This window comes from Lates calcarifer, unplaced genomic scaffold (genome assembly GCF_001640805.2).
Source record: "Lates calcarifer isolate ASB-BC8 unplaced genomic scaffold, TLL_Latcal_v3 _unitig_2006_quiver_642, whole genome shotgun sequence".
NCBI lineage: Eukaryota > Metazoa > Chordata > Actinopteri > Centropomidae > Lates > Lates calcarifer.
The window spans coordinates 204,834-218,291 of NW_026115916.1; the positions used below are offsets into that span (position 1 = coordinate 204,834).

Sequence of the window (13,458 nt, forward strand, 5' to 3'; positions counted from 1 at the left end):
CTAGCCCAGCGTCTCTTCAGTGGTGATGAAAGTGTTATTTCCCAGGTGAACCTGAACTCATCAGCAGAGTGAAGATGAAACCAGAGAATCAGTGACACAGGTCAGACTTTATTCACAGGTGAGGTCTCTGTACAGGTGTGGGGTCAGACAGGTGAGGACACAACAACAGGAAGTGACAACTTCAAGTTTAATCATTAAAATGTGACACATTAAAAACATCCCAGCAGTCAGACAACACGACCTGAACCGGATCATTAGACCTCCACAGAGACCTGGAGGAGACCTGGTTTGGTCCAGTTCACTGTGGTCCCAGGAAACGAAACCACCAGTGTCAGTGTTAGAAACAGTATTTACAGCAGCAGTCAGGGCCGGACTGACGTAGACCAGCCCCCCCCCCCCCGCCCATTAAAAACAGGTTCAATAAAAACTGAAATCATTAAGACTTCGGAAACCGGATCCTGACTCTACAAGTTCACAACAAACACATTATTAATGTTGTTAATACGACTGCAGCTTATTTTCATCATGTTTTCATCCAATCGATCAAATAACTCCTGACAACGTCCCAGAATCCTTCACTTCCACTGATCAACGTTAAAGAATATGTTTTAAACCTGATTCATAGTAAATTTGTTACATTTTCAGTTAAAGGGTGAACTGACTGTTATTGATTATAGTTGATTGATTAATCTGCTGATTTTTCTCCCAGTCAATGGTTTTCTCTTCAAAGTGTGAAAATAAAAACATCCGTTCTCTTTATCAATCAACTAATCAATCATCAGACAGGAAGTATTGATCATGCAGCTGAGAGCAGCTGTCAGTCACCTCTGACCTCTAATTAATTATTGATCTGTATCTATCACATGACCAGTCAGTCTCACTGTGAACCAGAGGAACAGTAGAAACGTCCTCAGACGTCTCAGCAACAACAACTCCAGTGATCAAACACTGAGCAGATTATTGATCAGCTGATCAGATGATTTATTGATGAGTTGTTGAGACTGTGACTCTGATCTGCTTCATGTTCAACAGAAACAGTTCAGTTTAAAGGTTCCTGAGCTTTCACCCACCTCTCCTGGACTCTTCAGGTCCTGAAGAGACGTTTCATCATCACATGGTGGAGTGAGGAAGAAGACCAGGATCTGTGCCGAAAGCTCAGGAACTAACAGAGGTAACAGAATAACAGAGGCCACATGGTGCGTTCAAAGACGAAAACAATGTCAGATATCTGAACTCGTCATGATCTCAGTGTCAAACTGAACAGTTACTGTACAAACTGGTCTGTCCCAGTCCAGTCCAGTCTAGTCTAGTACAGGACAGCATCCTGAGTCTGTCCTCCAACAAATATCCAAAGTAGAGCTCTTATTTTGAAGGACCAGTTTCCTCTGTAGCCTCAGATTTCACAGTAAAAGCTTCATAAAGACAGACAGTTGTTGACCCGTTTGATCCAACACAACCTGAGGACTTTACTGTCATTCTAACGTGGTTCTAATGTTCTGATGTTGTCGTTCCTTCTTCTTGTGTTGTTGTGTTCAGTGAAATAAAGTGATTTTGAGCTCCGTCTCAGGTCGACTGTTGACTCAGTCTGATGTTTGATTGATTGATTTATTGATTAGTTGATTAGTTGATGAGTCAATCATCAGAAAAATAATCAGAACCTGTTTTAAGAACTGATCAGTCTGGTTCCAGCTGCAGAGCAGACTTCCTGTTTCCTCTGAGACATTTATCAATAATCGATCAGGGAACTGATCAGGAGATCAATGGATGACAAGAGTAATCATTAGCTGCAGCAGAGTGTGTGTTTGTGCTGATTGTGTCAGAGGCAGTGACCAGGTGTGACAGGTGTGTGTAATGAGATTACTCTGACAGACAGTACCTTCAGTCTGAGCTCAAAGTTCAGTCTCCGCCCTCCTGCTGCTGCTTGGTGCAGTAAACCAAGCGCCTCTCTCTGGTCAGCTGACTAACGGGCCAATCAGGTGGGAGTGCTGTGATTGGTCAGTCTCTGTCAGACGTTAATGACGATGTCATCCTCGTCCTCCGCGTCCCTCACCTCCTCCTGTAAAGTGTCCATCGACTCCCTCCTCCTCCTCCTCCCTCCCTCCTCCTCCTCCCCCTCCCCCTCCTCTCCCTCAGGGCCTCCACAGGGGCCGATGATGTACCTGTAGTCTCCTCCGATGGCGAGCGCCGCCCCCGACCCCACCATAAGCCAATCCTTCTCCTCGTCCTCCGCCCGCCGCTGCCAGGGGACACTCCAGCTCGATGCTGCCTCCTCTGGGCCCAGGGCGCTCACTCGTCCTCCTCCCTCCCTGCCCAGCCCCCCCCCCCTCCAGGTTGACGTAGAGTAGGGGCTCCTTCTGGGGGGGTGGGGGACAGGCTGAGCCACAAAGACTCCAACTGCTCCACCAGCTGCTGGAAACTGGGACGACACCTAGGAACAGGACTCCAACAGCTGTGCATGATGTCGTAACTGTGGGGGGGGGGGCATGTGATCAGAGAACATGGGGGGGGGGTATATGGAAGAACACTATCAGTTCAGACTCACATGTCCTGTAGTAGTGTAGTGTAGTTGTCTAGTAGTTGTGTGTAGTGTAGTAGTGTAGACTCACATGTCCTCCCTGCAGTCTGCAGGTCTCTTCAGTCGCTCTCCTTTGATCAGGAACTCGTAGATCTCAGAGTTCTCCACCCCGGGGTACGGAGTCTGACCACGAGTCATGATCTCCCACATTGTCACACCGAACGCCCACTGACACACACACACACACACACAGTGAACTCTACAGGTTTTTCACTCAGAGTCGATCAGAAACATTTAATTAGAATCAGTGTGTGTGTGTGTGTCAGTACCACGTCGCTCTGTGTTGTGTAGACGTTGTCGGCCAGACTCTCCAGAGCGATCCACTTCACAGGCAGTTTGGAGACGGAGCCCTGTCTGTAATAATCTCCACTGTAGATCTTCTTAGAGAGACCGAAGTCTGCCACACACACCGTCATGTTCTCATCCAGCCTGCACACACACACACACACACACACACACACACACACACACACACACACACACAGTCTTTAAAATCTCTACCAGCTGTGATGACAAACCTCAGACTTCCTGTTGTCATTGAACACAGCAGTTCAGTCATGTGATCAACATCAGGTGTTTTTGTGATCATGCACCATGTCAAAATGTGTTTCTGTGAGACCCCTGTGACCTCTGTGACCTCTGTGACCTCTGTGTGAGACGCTGACAGCTGATTGGTGAACTCACATGCAGTTTCTGGCGGCAAGGTCTCTGTGGATGATGCTCCTGCTGCTCAGGTACTCCATCCCCCGGGAGATGTCCAACATGAACTGGACCAGGGTCTGCAGGGACAGGTCCTTGGGGGGGAGGCAGGAGGACAGGGTCAGGGATCAGGTGATGTTCATGGACCACCTCTAAAGTCAGGAGAAATGAGCTCTTACAAATGGCTGCTCTCCCAGTCTGGACAGCAGCAGGAAGGTGTGCAGGTCTCCATGTTTCATGAATGGCAGGACCACCATCGGGATCGGCAGCCTCTGGCCCGGACGCCGGTGAAGACTCACTCCTATTGGATGAGACAGACTGTCAATCAAATCACCTGACCTCTGATCCCTGGTTAACATCTGTGTGTGTGTGTGTTACCAATGAGCTGGATGACGTTGGGGTGGTGGAAGTCCTTCATGTAGGCCGCCTCCTTCAGACACTGCTCGATGTCACCTGACGAGGTGATGTCAGCTGGACACACACACACACACACACACACACACACACACACACACAGTGTAAACCAGCTGTCTCTGGTTCGTCTCATCAGCAGAAGCAGAAACATCTGACTCACATTTCAGGACTTTGACTGCGACTTTCTGGACCGACGTGTCCTCAGGAGTCTTCAGGAATGCCTCACGTACTGAGCCGAACTCACCTGCACAGGTACACACACACACACACTTAAACACTAATGACATGATTGTTATTGATCACAGTGTTGTTCTGGTCATCTAGTACTGACCCTGGACTGGTTCTGGACTCTCTGTATATGTAGTTGTTGTTGCTGTGTTACCTTTCCCCAGCATGTGTCCCAGTGTGATGAGTCTCTCTGGGATCAGGACGTCCTGCAGTTTGTTCTTCAGGTCGTTGTTTATACCCAGACTGTCCACTAGAGGGAGACACACACACAGGAGTTGGTGATGTCACAGCTGCACAGGTGACCTCACCTGTGCAGCTGTGACATCACCTCTGACATCAGAGGAAACACCTGGAGGACAGGTGTGCGAGGACAGGTGTGAGACAAGTGTTCCTGTAACAGGAAGATTAGGATGGTTGTTGTCATGAGGTCAGACGATCTGACTGGCTGTCAGACAGCAGGTAAATACAGGTCGCAGTGTTTGGTGTAAACAGACGAGAGTTGAAGGACGTCCAGAGTCTGAACCTGGTCTTTGCCTCTGAACCAGTTCTGTCTGGTTTCATGGTCCTGGTTCAGATCTACACATCAGACAGATCCTCTCAGTCTGGTTCTGTTTGAGGTGTGGATCTGTCAGAAGGTCTGACCTGAACCTGCTGGAACCTGAATCAGGTGATGCCTGAGGTGAACCCTGATGTCTGCAGGTCTGTGTCGGACTCACATGTGGACTCCTGCGGTTCAGAACAGTTCCTGTTGAAGGACCGAGCTGCTGTGAAGGAGACGGAGCTCTCAGGACCTGGAGGCTTAAAGACTGAGCTGAGGAAACAGGAAACAGAACCAGAGTCAGAGACTGCTTTGTCCGTGCCTCAACACCTTCCCCCCTCTGCCTGAATCAGCTCATTGGTTCCTACTGAAGACATCGATCTTTAAATCAAACCTCAGAAAGTCTTTACAGTTATTTACTGCGTGGAACTACTTTCAGCGGCGGATTAATCTGGATCTGGACTGATCTCAGCTGCTCTGAATCCAAGCAGATTTTCGTACCCAAACTGTGTCTCTTTTCCTCGGTGGTGAGCAAGGACAGTGAGCAGCAGACCCACCACAGTGGCCACCAGCAGACCCAGCAGAACCCCGACCCACATGTGGCTCCGTGGGACCTGGACCTGCACTGAGGGACCAGCAGGAGATCAATCAGCCAATAATTAATCACATCGTCAGTCAAACATCACCATATATTACTACCACTGACAACAACAGTAGCAGAACACAGGTGATCTACCTGAGGCCGGCAGAACCAGCACCGGGCGGCTCCAGGGACCACAGCCCACTGAGGTGCAGGCCGACACCTGGAAGGAGGCGTTAAAGAAGCGACCTCCTCCTGACAGCTGAGCCCAGTTCCCCTTAAACAGCAGAGGCTCCTGGGAAAACAGAAAGAGACAAGATCAAACTCTGCTGCTTCAGTCTGAGGGAGAGACTACCACTCCCAGGGTGCATTTCACCCACAAACAGCCAATCACAGAGCTTCAGCTTCTGTTGTCTCTACACACACAGACACACCTTGGTTCACCTGCCGACTCACCAACATCCACGTACCTGCACAGTGTGGGAGAACCGACCAATCAGCAGCAGAACAACTGGAATCAAAACGTCACAGTCGACTAATGATCATAATAAACCTGTTTCTAGCTGATCTGTCGGCCGTCTTTACACCTGTGTTACACCAACTCCACTGAGAGTTTAAAACTACCTGATAAACTGACTGCAGATCAGTTTTCTTCTAGTCTGACGTCACACATCAGAAAACAGAGAAGCTCAAACCCCACCTGCTCACAGCTGACCAATCACTGAGACAGGTGACTGTGCTGTCACAGTATCAAGTGTGTGTGTGTGTGTGTGTGTGTGTGTGTGTGAAATAATACTGAGTCCTAGTTTCCATGTTTAAAATCCATAGAGAGGGAGTGCTTTGAGCTGTTAGCCATTAGCTGTTACAGGTTACCTGTTAGACATTAGATATTAGCCATTAGCTGTTAGAAATGAAATGTTAGCTGTTAGCCATTAGCTGTTAGATATTAGCCGTTAGCTGTTAACGAGGCTAAACTCATCCCTGAACCTGGATCAGTCTGACTCTCACCTGTGGTTCTCCTCCCAGAGTCCACTGCACCTTGTAGGCTAACAGTTTCCCCTGCAGCTCGTCCTCCTGAAGCTTCGCCCAGTTCAGAGACAGCTGCTGCTCCGACAGGTCAAAGGTCAGGTTCCTGGGGGCCACCGAGGGCACTGCACACACCCACACACACACACACACAGGTTACTGTACGTGATGTGACCTCTGTTGATGTGTATGTTCATGGAGGAGTGTGTGTTGCCGTGGCGACCACAGGTGAGCTCAGTGTTGTGAGGTAAACAGCAGAAGTGGTTTGGTCAGTTCACTCAGTTGTTGGAACAACAGTGGATCATAGAGCTGCTGCGGCTCTGAGCTGCACTCAAAACAAGCTCTCTGTGTTTGAGCAGGGGGAGGCAACACCCCCTCCCCTCCCTCCCCCAGCCTGTGGGTGGCGCTGCAGAGTCTGCAGGCTGCAGCTCAGTCCTTTCATATGGATTGAGGCCACAGACAAAAGCTGATTGTACGGAGAGGACTGGAATCTACTGGATCAGATCCAGCTGGACCAGCAACACACACACACACACACACACACACACACACACACACACACACACTCTCTCTCAGACAGAGCAGCCTCAGAGCTCAGCTCTCAGAGAAACAGGAAGCAGCAGACACGTCTCTCTTCTCATTGAGGTTCTGCAGGTGAAGATGAACTGACCTCACCTGAGACAGTTACACCTGAGACAGTTACACCTGTGTGTCTCATAGGTTCTGTCCTCACCCATATTTTCTGTGTTTGGGAGGTGATGACATCACATGACCTACCTGTCCTACCTGTCGCTGTGCACAGGCAGAAACACCTGTGTCTTTCTGTTCTGTTCACAGTGGAAGTGACAGGTTTACACCTTTAACCTCAGCAGAGCCCTCTGTGTGTGTGGTCCACAGCGTCCTCTGACTCACACCTTTTCACCATGGCAACAGCAGCTAAGGTTCATGGGTACTGTAGCTCTCAGAAAATCTAAACCAATCAGCTGTTAATGAGGCGAGAGCAACGATTGATGATGTTGATTATAAAAATGAGTCAACGCTGAATTTCAGTGTCGTATTAAACCATCAGAGGAAACTGCAGGTTCACTACAGGAAGTGCTGGGAGCAGCATCACTTCCACTGTCTGTCATGACTGAACTACTAATGAAGAAGAACCAGTGAATGAACAGCAGGGAGAAGAAGCATGAATGAAACTCTTTAAAGTCTGAGGGCATTTCAGTGAAAATAAACCAGTGAGAGCAGCTGAATCTGTAGAGCAGAGTTTTCATTTCACAGCAGCTGTAATGTCTAAACTGGCAGCTGGCTGTAAACAGACATGTTTGTCATCCAGGTGTGCAGACGTGAGCAGGTGATGTGTAGGAGTGTGTGTGTAAAGTTTATATTGGAACTGTCGGCTGCAGCCTCTATAAACACATCAGACCAGATGAAGTCTGATCACAGGCCCCGCTGACCTGTCAGTGAACTAAGCTAAAGCTAACACAGTGTCCTGAGCCGATCATCAGGGTTAGGGTGTGGATGAGTTCTGCGTTCGACACCGTGGACCACAGTCAAAGTGACAGAGGTAAGCTGTAGAGAGGTAAAACCTGGCCTGGAGCCCGGAACAGGAAGCAGAGATGGAGGCTGCGACTGAGTAATCTGTGGCTGCAGCTCCTGAGCCAGGTGTTTCCCATCATGCCCTGCAGCACCTGGCTCTACAACCTGCAGCCCTGATCTGCCGAGGTCAGAGTCTAACCAGGTCCTGATCACACCTGGATCACACCTGGATCACTTGACGTGAGTAATGTCTGTCTGTCTGTCTCTGGGCTCAGGTGAGTTACCTGTCTGTACCTGTTCAGGTAGGACAGAGGGTCAGCAGCAGGTGTTTATCAGTTGTCTTACCTGACTCAGGCGTGTGGAAGTGCAGCCAGGGGGAGAAAGGAGATGCCCCCACCTCGTTGACACAGGAGACCCTGGCGCTGTAGTTAGAGTGACTCCTCAGACCTGAGAGGACCAGGAGGTGAGGAGGAACCTGGACCTCCTGCTGAGGGAGGTCCCACCTCCTGACGGCCCGTCGACACACCTGAGGAGGGGGGGGGATTATCTGAATTATCTGATCTGATCTGATCTGATGTGTGTGCGTGTGTGTGTGTGTGTGTGTGTTACCTGGACGATGCAGGTGGACAGCTCAGAGTGACCGGTGAATCCTGGTTTCCATGACAACGTGATGTTGTTGTCCACCATCCTCAGGACATGGAGCTCGACCGGAGCCCCTGGCAACACTAAACCCCACCCCCAGAGAGACATCAGCCAATCAGAACTCAGCATCAGTGACCACAGCAGGTTCAGGTTCAGGTGTATGTGCTGTGAGTCAGTAGAGACCTGGATCCGGTTTTAGAGTGGGAACCTTTGGGGATGGTTTTTGTTCCCGGTGAGTGAATGTGGCACAGAAGCTGCTGTCACTGTGCCTCCAGTTGACCAATCAGATCAACAGACTGAGCGCAGCCTCCTCTGATTGGTGCTCACACACACGATGTCAGTGTGTACCTAACTGACCCCTGACCTCTGACCTCCCAGTTTGGTCAGAGAGGTGACAGGTGTGAACCCTGTTCTCCAGCTCACCTGTGTGAACAGGTGATGTTCCATCAGCACTGCTGCTGCTTAGAGACTTAACAGGTCTCAGGACTGAATAGATGAATAGATGAAGAGATGAAGAGATGAACAGGTGAACAGATGAACAGGTGAACAGATGAACAGGTGAAAAGGTGATCTGACCTTTGATGTGAACTGTTCCGGTTCTGGAGACTGAGATCCCTCTGGTGTTCTTGGCTTCACAGTAAAACTTCACACTGCTGTTCACACCTGCAGACACAGAAGTGATCACAGGTGAGTCAGCTGTCAATCACAGATACTGATCAGAACTATTGATTAGTTATTCTCTGTCTACACTGAGCAGCTGAGTGTCTGATACCAGCTCACACCTGGATCACACCTGTCCAACTCTCAGGTTGATCAGTTGATTGATCAATAAGTCAGTCAGCAAGAAAATGAGTCTGAAACTGTGATAATCAATAAACCATCGATCAGTTACTGATAATAAAAACCAAACATCTTTGTAAGCCTGGATTTAATTTAGAGATAAAACTACTTATTGATTAACCGAGAAAACAATCAGCAGATTGATTGAAAAGGAAATTAATTATTACTTTCAGTGATGATCAGACTGATCACATGATCAATGATCAGTTCACTGACTCCTCGGGTTTAAAGGAACAGTGATTCACAACCTGGATCAATAACTGACATCAGACTGAGACACACACACACACACACACACACACACACTCAGTTTCCCAGCTGTTATTGATTGCTCCAGTTACAGTAAGACTCCATCAGAGGAGGAGGTGTGTTACTGTCTCTGTGAGGGCCAGTCTGTCCTCAGAGATGTGTTCAAGTCCAGGAGGAAAAACCAGATCTCATGTTCATATGAATGTCATCATTGATCATCTTAAAGGTAAACTGATCAATCAGCTGATAAATGTGTTTATTTAACCAGTTTAACGTCTGACTCCACCCGACACCTCTGACCTTTGACCTCTGCTTTGTTTCGAACACACACACACACACACACACACACCAGGAGCTGATCTGACTCAGAGCAGCAGAGGAACATAGGCAATAATCTATAATCAATAAGGCTTTCATTATCAATTAACTGATCAATCACTTAATCAATAAACCATCAGTAAACAGAGAAAACAGAAATCTGCTGTTGATAAACTGATCAATATAGCTCTGATCACGTCCAGGTGAGACAGGAGGCTCCACCCCCTCACTGACACCTGCCCGCTGTGTTCAAGGACCTACAGCTCTGTGAGGCGTTCACAGACACTGAGATGTGACAGGGATTAACTGGGAGGGGGGGGGGGTTCTGACCTTGGACGTGGAGGACAGAGGGCGACGGTCTGGGCTCTCCCTCCTGGACCCCCCCCAGCCACCACAGTACCTCCACGGGCTCAGGGGGGCCGATGGCCGCACAGGTGAGGTTGAAGGGAGCGTTGGGGAATGTGGCCACGTCCTGAGGCTCCTGCAGGAAGTGAGGGACACCTGTGGCAGGTAGACGGTTAATGAGACCAGACTGATGTCACAACTGAGTCATATGACTACATCAGTCAACCTGTGGTGTGTTCAGGGTCATCACAAACTGCAGGAAAACACAGACACCTGCTGACAGACTGACTCTGTGGTGCATTCAGGGTCCTCACCTTCCACGGTGATCCAGGCTCGCTCAGACGAGAACATCAGACCGCGGAATTCCACTTCACACCAGTACTGACCCGCATCCTGCTGCTGGACCGACTTCACACTGGGAACAAGAACAGAACCTCAGAACCTGGACCAGAACCAGAAACCAGACTGGAGAGAACAGATCAGATGGATTGGAGAACAACAGAGAGAACCTGGACTGAAGGAGGAGGAGGACGACGTCTGACAGGGCTTATAATCTGAGTCAGTGACTGTTCATCAGAGGTGAAAGGTCAAAGGTCTCGCAGCACTGAGGTGTCTGAGGACCTGGTTCTGAGGACCTGGTTCAGAGAGGTGGTCTCAGGGTCTCACAGACCTCAGATCAGAGACAGAACTCTGCCTGTATTTACTGTTGATTTGCTGTTTAACCTTCAAACATCAGAGACTGTGACTGAAGCTTCAACAACATCAGGTCTGAGACCAACAACCAGCTGACCCTGATCAATGACTGATCAATGATTGATCAATATTGGATAAATAACAGTCATTTATCAGCTCCTCCTGTTCCTGTGCAGATTAATAAAGTATCTATCTATCACTTCATTAATGAGGAAATTCATTGTGGATGAAAACATGTTTTGTGAGGTCACAGTGACCTCTGACCTCGACACTCCTCACCCCCCCCCCCCCCTCGGATAAGGTGTGTGTTTACCTGTGGAAGGTCTCCCAGTGCTGCTCCCCCAGTGTGATGAACATCTGGTCGGTGCTGTACAGTTTCTCTCCGTCCTTCATCCACACGATCTCTGGCTCGGCCACGCCCTGAACGGCACAGCCCAGCCTCGCCGCGTTCCCCTGAGAAACCGTCTGATTGGACGGGTGCTTCGTAAACACCACACCTGTAGGGGGGAGGAGTGGAAGGAGTTTCCTGTTTGTTTGTTTTCCTAGGTCCTGTGAACGCAGCATCACTCAGGCTGATGACATCGCCAGCCTCCAGCTGTTTTTGACCTCACATCCAATCAGAGCATCACCAGGTGACATCACTTCCCCCCACTGATGACGGAATCAAGCATCACACAGCAGCAGTGATGTCACCAACAGGAAGTTAGTTCCCATGGTAACTGCTACTGCACAGAGTACAGGTACATTTAAGTTACATTAAGGTACATTTCACAGAGCCTCGAGATAACTTCTGTTGTGAATTGGCGCTATATAAATAAAATTTGACTTGACTTAACTTAAGAGTATTTCCACTACACTTCACACAGTTTGTTCAGTTACTGTGTTACCTGAGGATAAAGTGATAAAGGAGCTTCATGTTTTCCTGCTGTTAAAGGTCACAGTGTCTGTGTCACGGTGAAATATGTGGTAAACACTTTAACTATGTGACTGGTGAGATGATAAACACATTTCCTCAGGAACAGCCGTGAACCTGCACTTTGCACTGCCTGCTGCTTATCTGTGGGCTGAGAATCCTCACACCAAACTGCTTTAGAAAATATCGAGATTTAAGGTTAATTTCTTTATAAACTTTTTTCCTTTGCTGATAAAAACGCTTGTTGGACCTCTTTAATTTGGCACGAGAGTCTTGGTTAATTCGGCACACACACAACCATCGATTATCAACTTACAGCGACTATATGTACAATTATATATAAATATACAGCTAACTCTTTCTGCTGTTGCTGCAGCGCACTGAGGCGGCTGAAATAATAAAGCAGTGATTTAGTGACTGAGCTGCTGTTTGTTGTGTTGTTCCGCCGAGTGAGGCAGAAACTCAGAACTAATTATCTCAGGTTTTAATCTGATTCTTGTCGGTGTGAATATTCATAGAAAACTACAAAACTTTACACTAAACTTTTTCAGATGGAAGTCTGCCTTAGAGAGAGAGGTCTCCGGGCTCCAGCAGAGTTTTGTTCTCAGTGTTTGAATGCGGCCATGTCGCTATGGAACCTGCTGTACTCACCGCTGCCGCAGCTCCGTTCAAAACTCCCCAGGAAAAACACCAGAATCCACAGAGCCCGCTTCATCTTCTCATTCTCTCTGTCCGCGGCTCTGTTAACCCGACACATCAGCAGGGTTAGTCTGGGTTAGTCTAGTTTAGTGTAGCTCGGCTCGGCTCGGCTCGGCTCGGACTCCCTCTCGGTCACTGGAACCTCATTTCCAGCCGGATAAACAGGATTTCCACCGGAGAGAAGCTGGAGCCTGGAGGCGGCGGAGCGGCGACAAAACGGTAACTTCATACAGGAAGTTTGGTTCGAGCGGAGCGGGAAAACACAACCGGACGGCGTCTCGAGCCCGCGGTGTTCGGGCGGCGTTCGGGTCGGGCAGAGAGTTCGGGTCAGTTCGTCCTCTCTCCGCTGCTCTTTAACTCTGAGGGTGACAACTGTGAACACGTTAAGCACGAGCCGACCGGAAACGGCGCCACATCACCTTCAAAATAAAACACATGGTCATATTTTTCTAAAAAGACATTTTAAACGTTTATTTTCTTCTTTTATTAAAAGTTTGTTTTTATTTATGTTATATATCATATATATTGTGTTTTACTGTCTTATCATTGTTATTTTCATTCATAAAATAAATCTTCTTTACTTGACTGTCACTATTTGGCTTTAATACATTTCAGGAAAAAGTTTTGTTCTAAATTTACAGGTTTTTCAAGATATGTTGAAATTTAATGAAAGAGTCAAATTGTCGGTAATAACTATTAAACGTTTTTGGTTTATTAAATTCTATTTGATTTTATTTGGAGTTTTTAACTTTAATTAATTTAATTTCTTAAAATCGATGAAAACCTGTAACCGGAAGTGCGTTTACACTCAGTCTGATTTGACGGTGTTTGGTGTCCTGAGGAATGTCGAGGGTCTGGGGGAGGTGATGGGGGTGTATACTCGTATCTCTGTGTATCCGGTCCTCACAGTGTCGGGGGCTCTGTCTGAGGGTTCAGGTCTGATCCGGATCGTGTCGGTGAAAGTGTGTGGAGAGAGAAGGATGAAGGATTAACTGCGCATGACCGCCACCTGGTGGTGACATCACAGCTCAGGTACAGTGATGATGATGATGAGTCACAGGAGGCAGCAGGTCGATGGAGACAGTGAGACTGAAGCTCTGAGTCTTTATGAGGATCTCAGTACAGTGAAGTTTAAACCTGAGGAGGAGGAGGAGGAGGAGGAGGAG

General features: G+C 48.3%; 1 protein-coding gene across 1 annotated transcript; it reads right to left on the bottom strand.

Moving 5' to 3' along the window:
- Positions 1-88: 88 nt before the first annotated feature.
- On the bottom strand, positions 89-12,704 carry tyro3 (TYRO3 protein tyrosine kinase). The gene is given in 21 exon segments (XM_018688802.2): positions 89-2,257; positions 2,259-2,360; positions 2,362-2,467; positions 2,607-2,743; positions 2,845-3,004; positions 3,260-3,369; positions 3,454-3,575; positions 3,653-3,745; positions 3,849-3,932; positions 4,071-4,166; positions 4,633-4,727; positions 4,956-5,079; positions 5,191-5,329; positions 6,043-6,185; positions 7,939-8,119; positions 8,203-8,318; positions 8,812-8,898; positions 9,973-10,143; positions 10,302-10,402; positions 10,994-11,177; positions 12,245-12,704. Coding segments are annotated over 21 exon segments (2,709 nt in total). The 5' UTR covers positions 12,351-12,704; the 3' UTR covers positions 89-2,005.
- Positions 12,705-13,458: the final 754 nt, after the last annotated feature.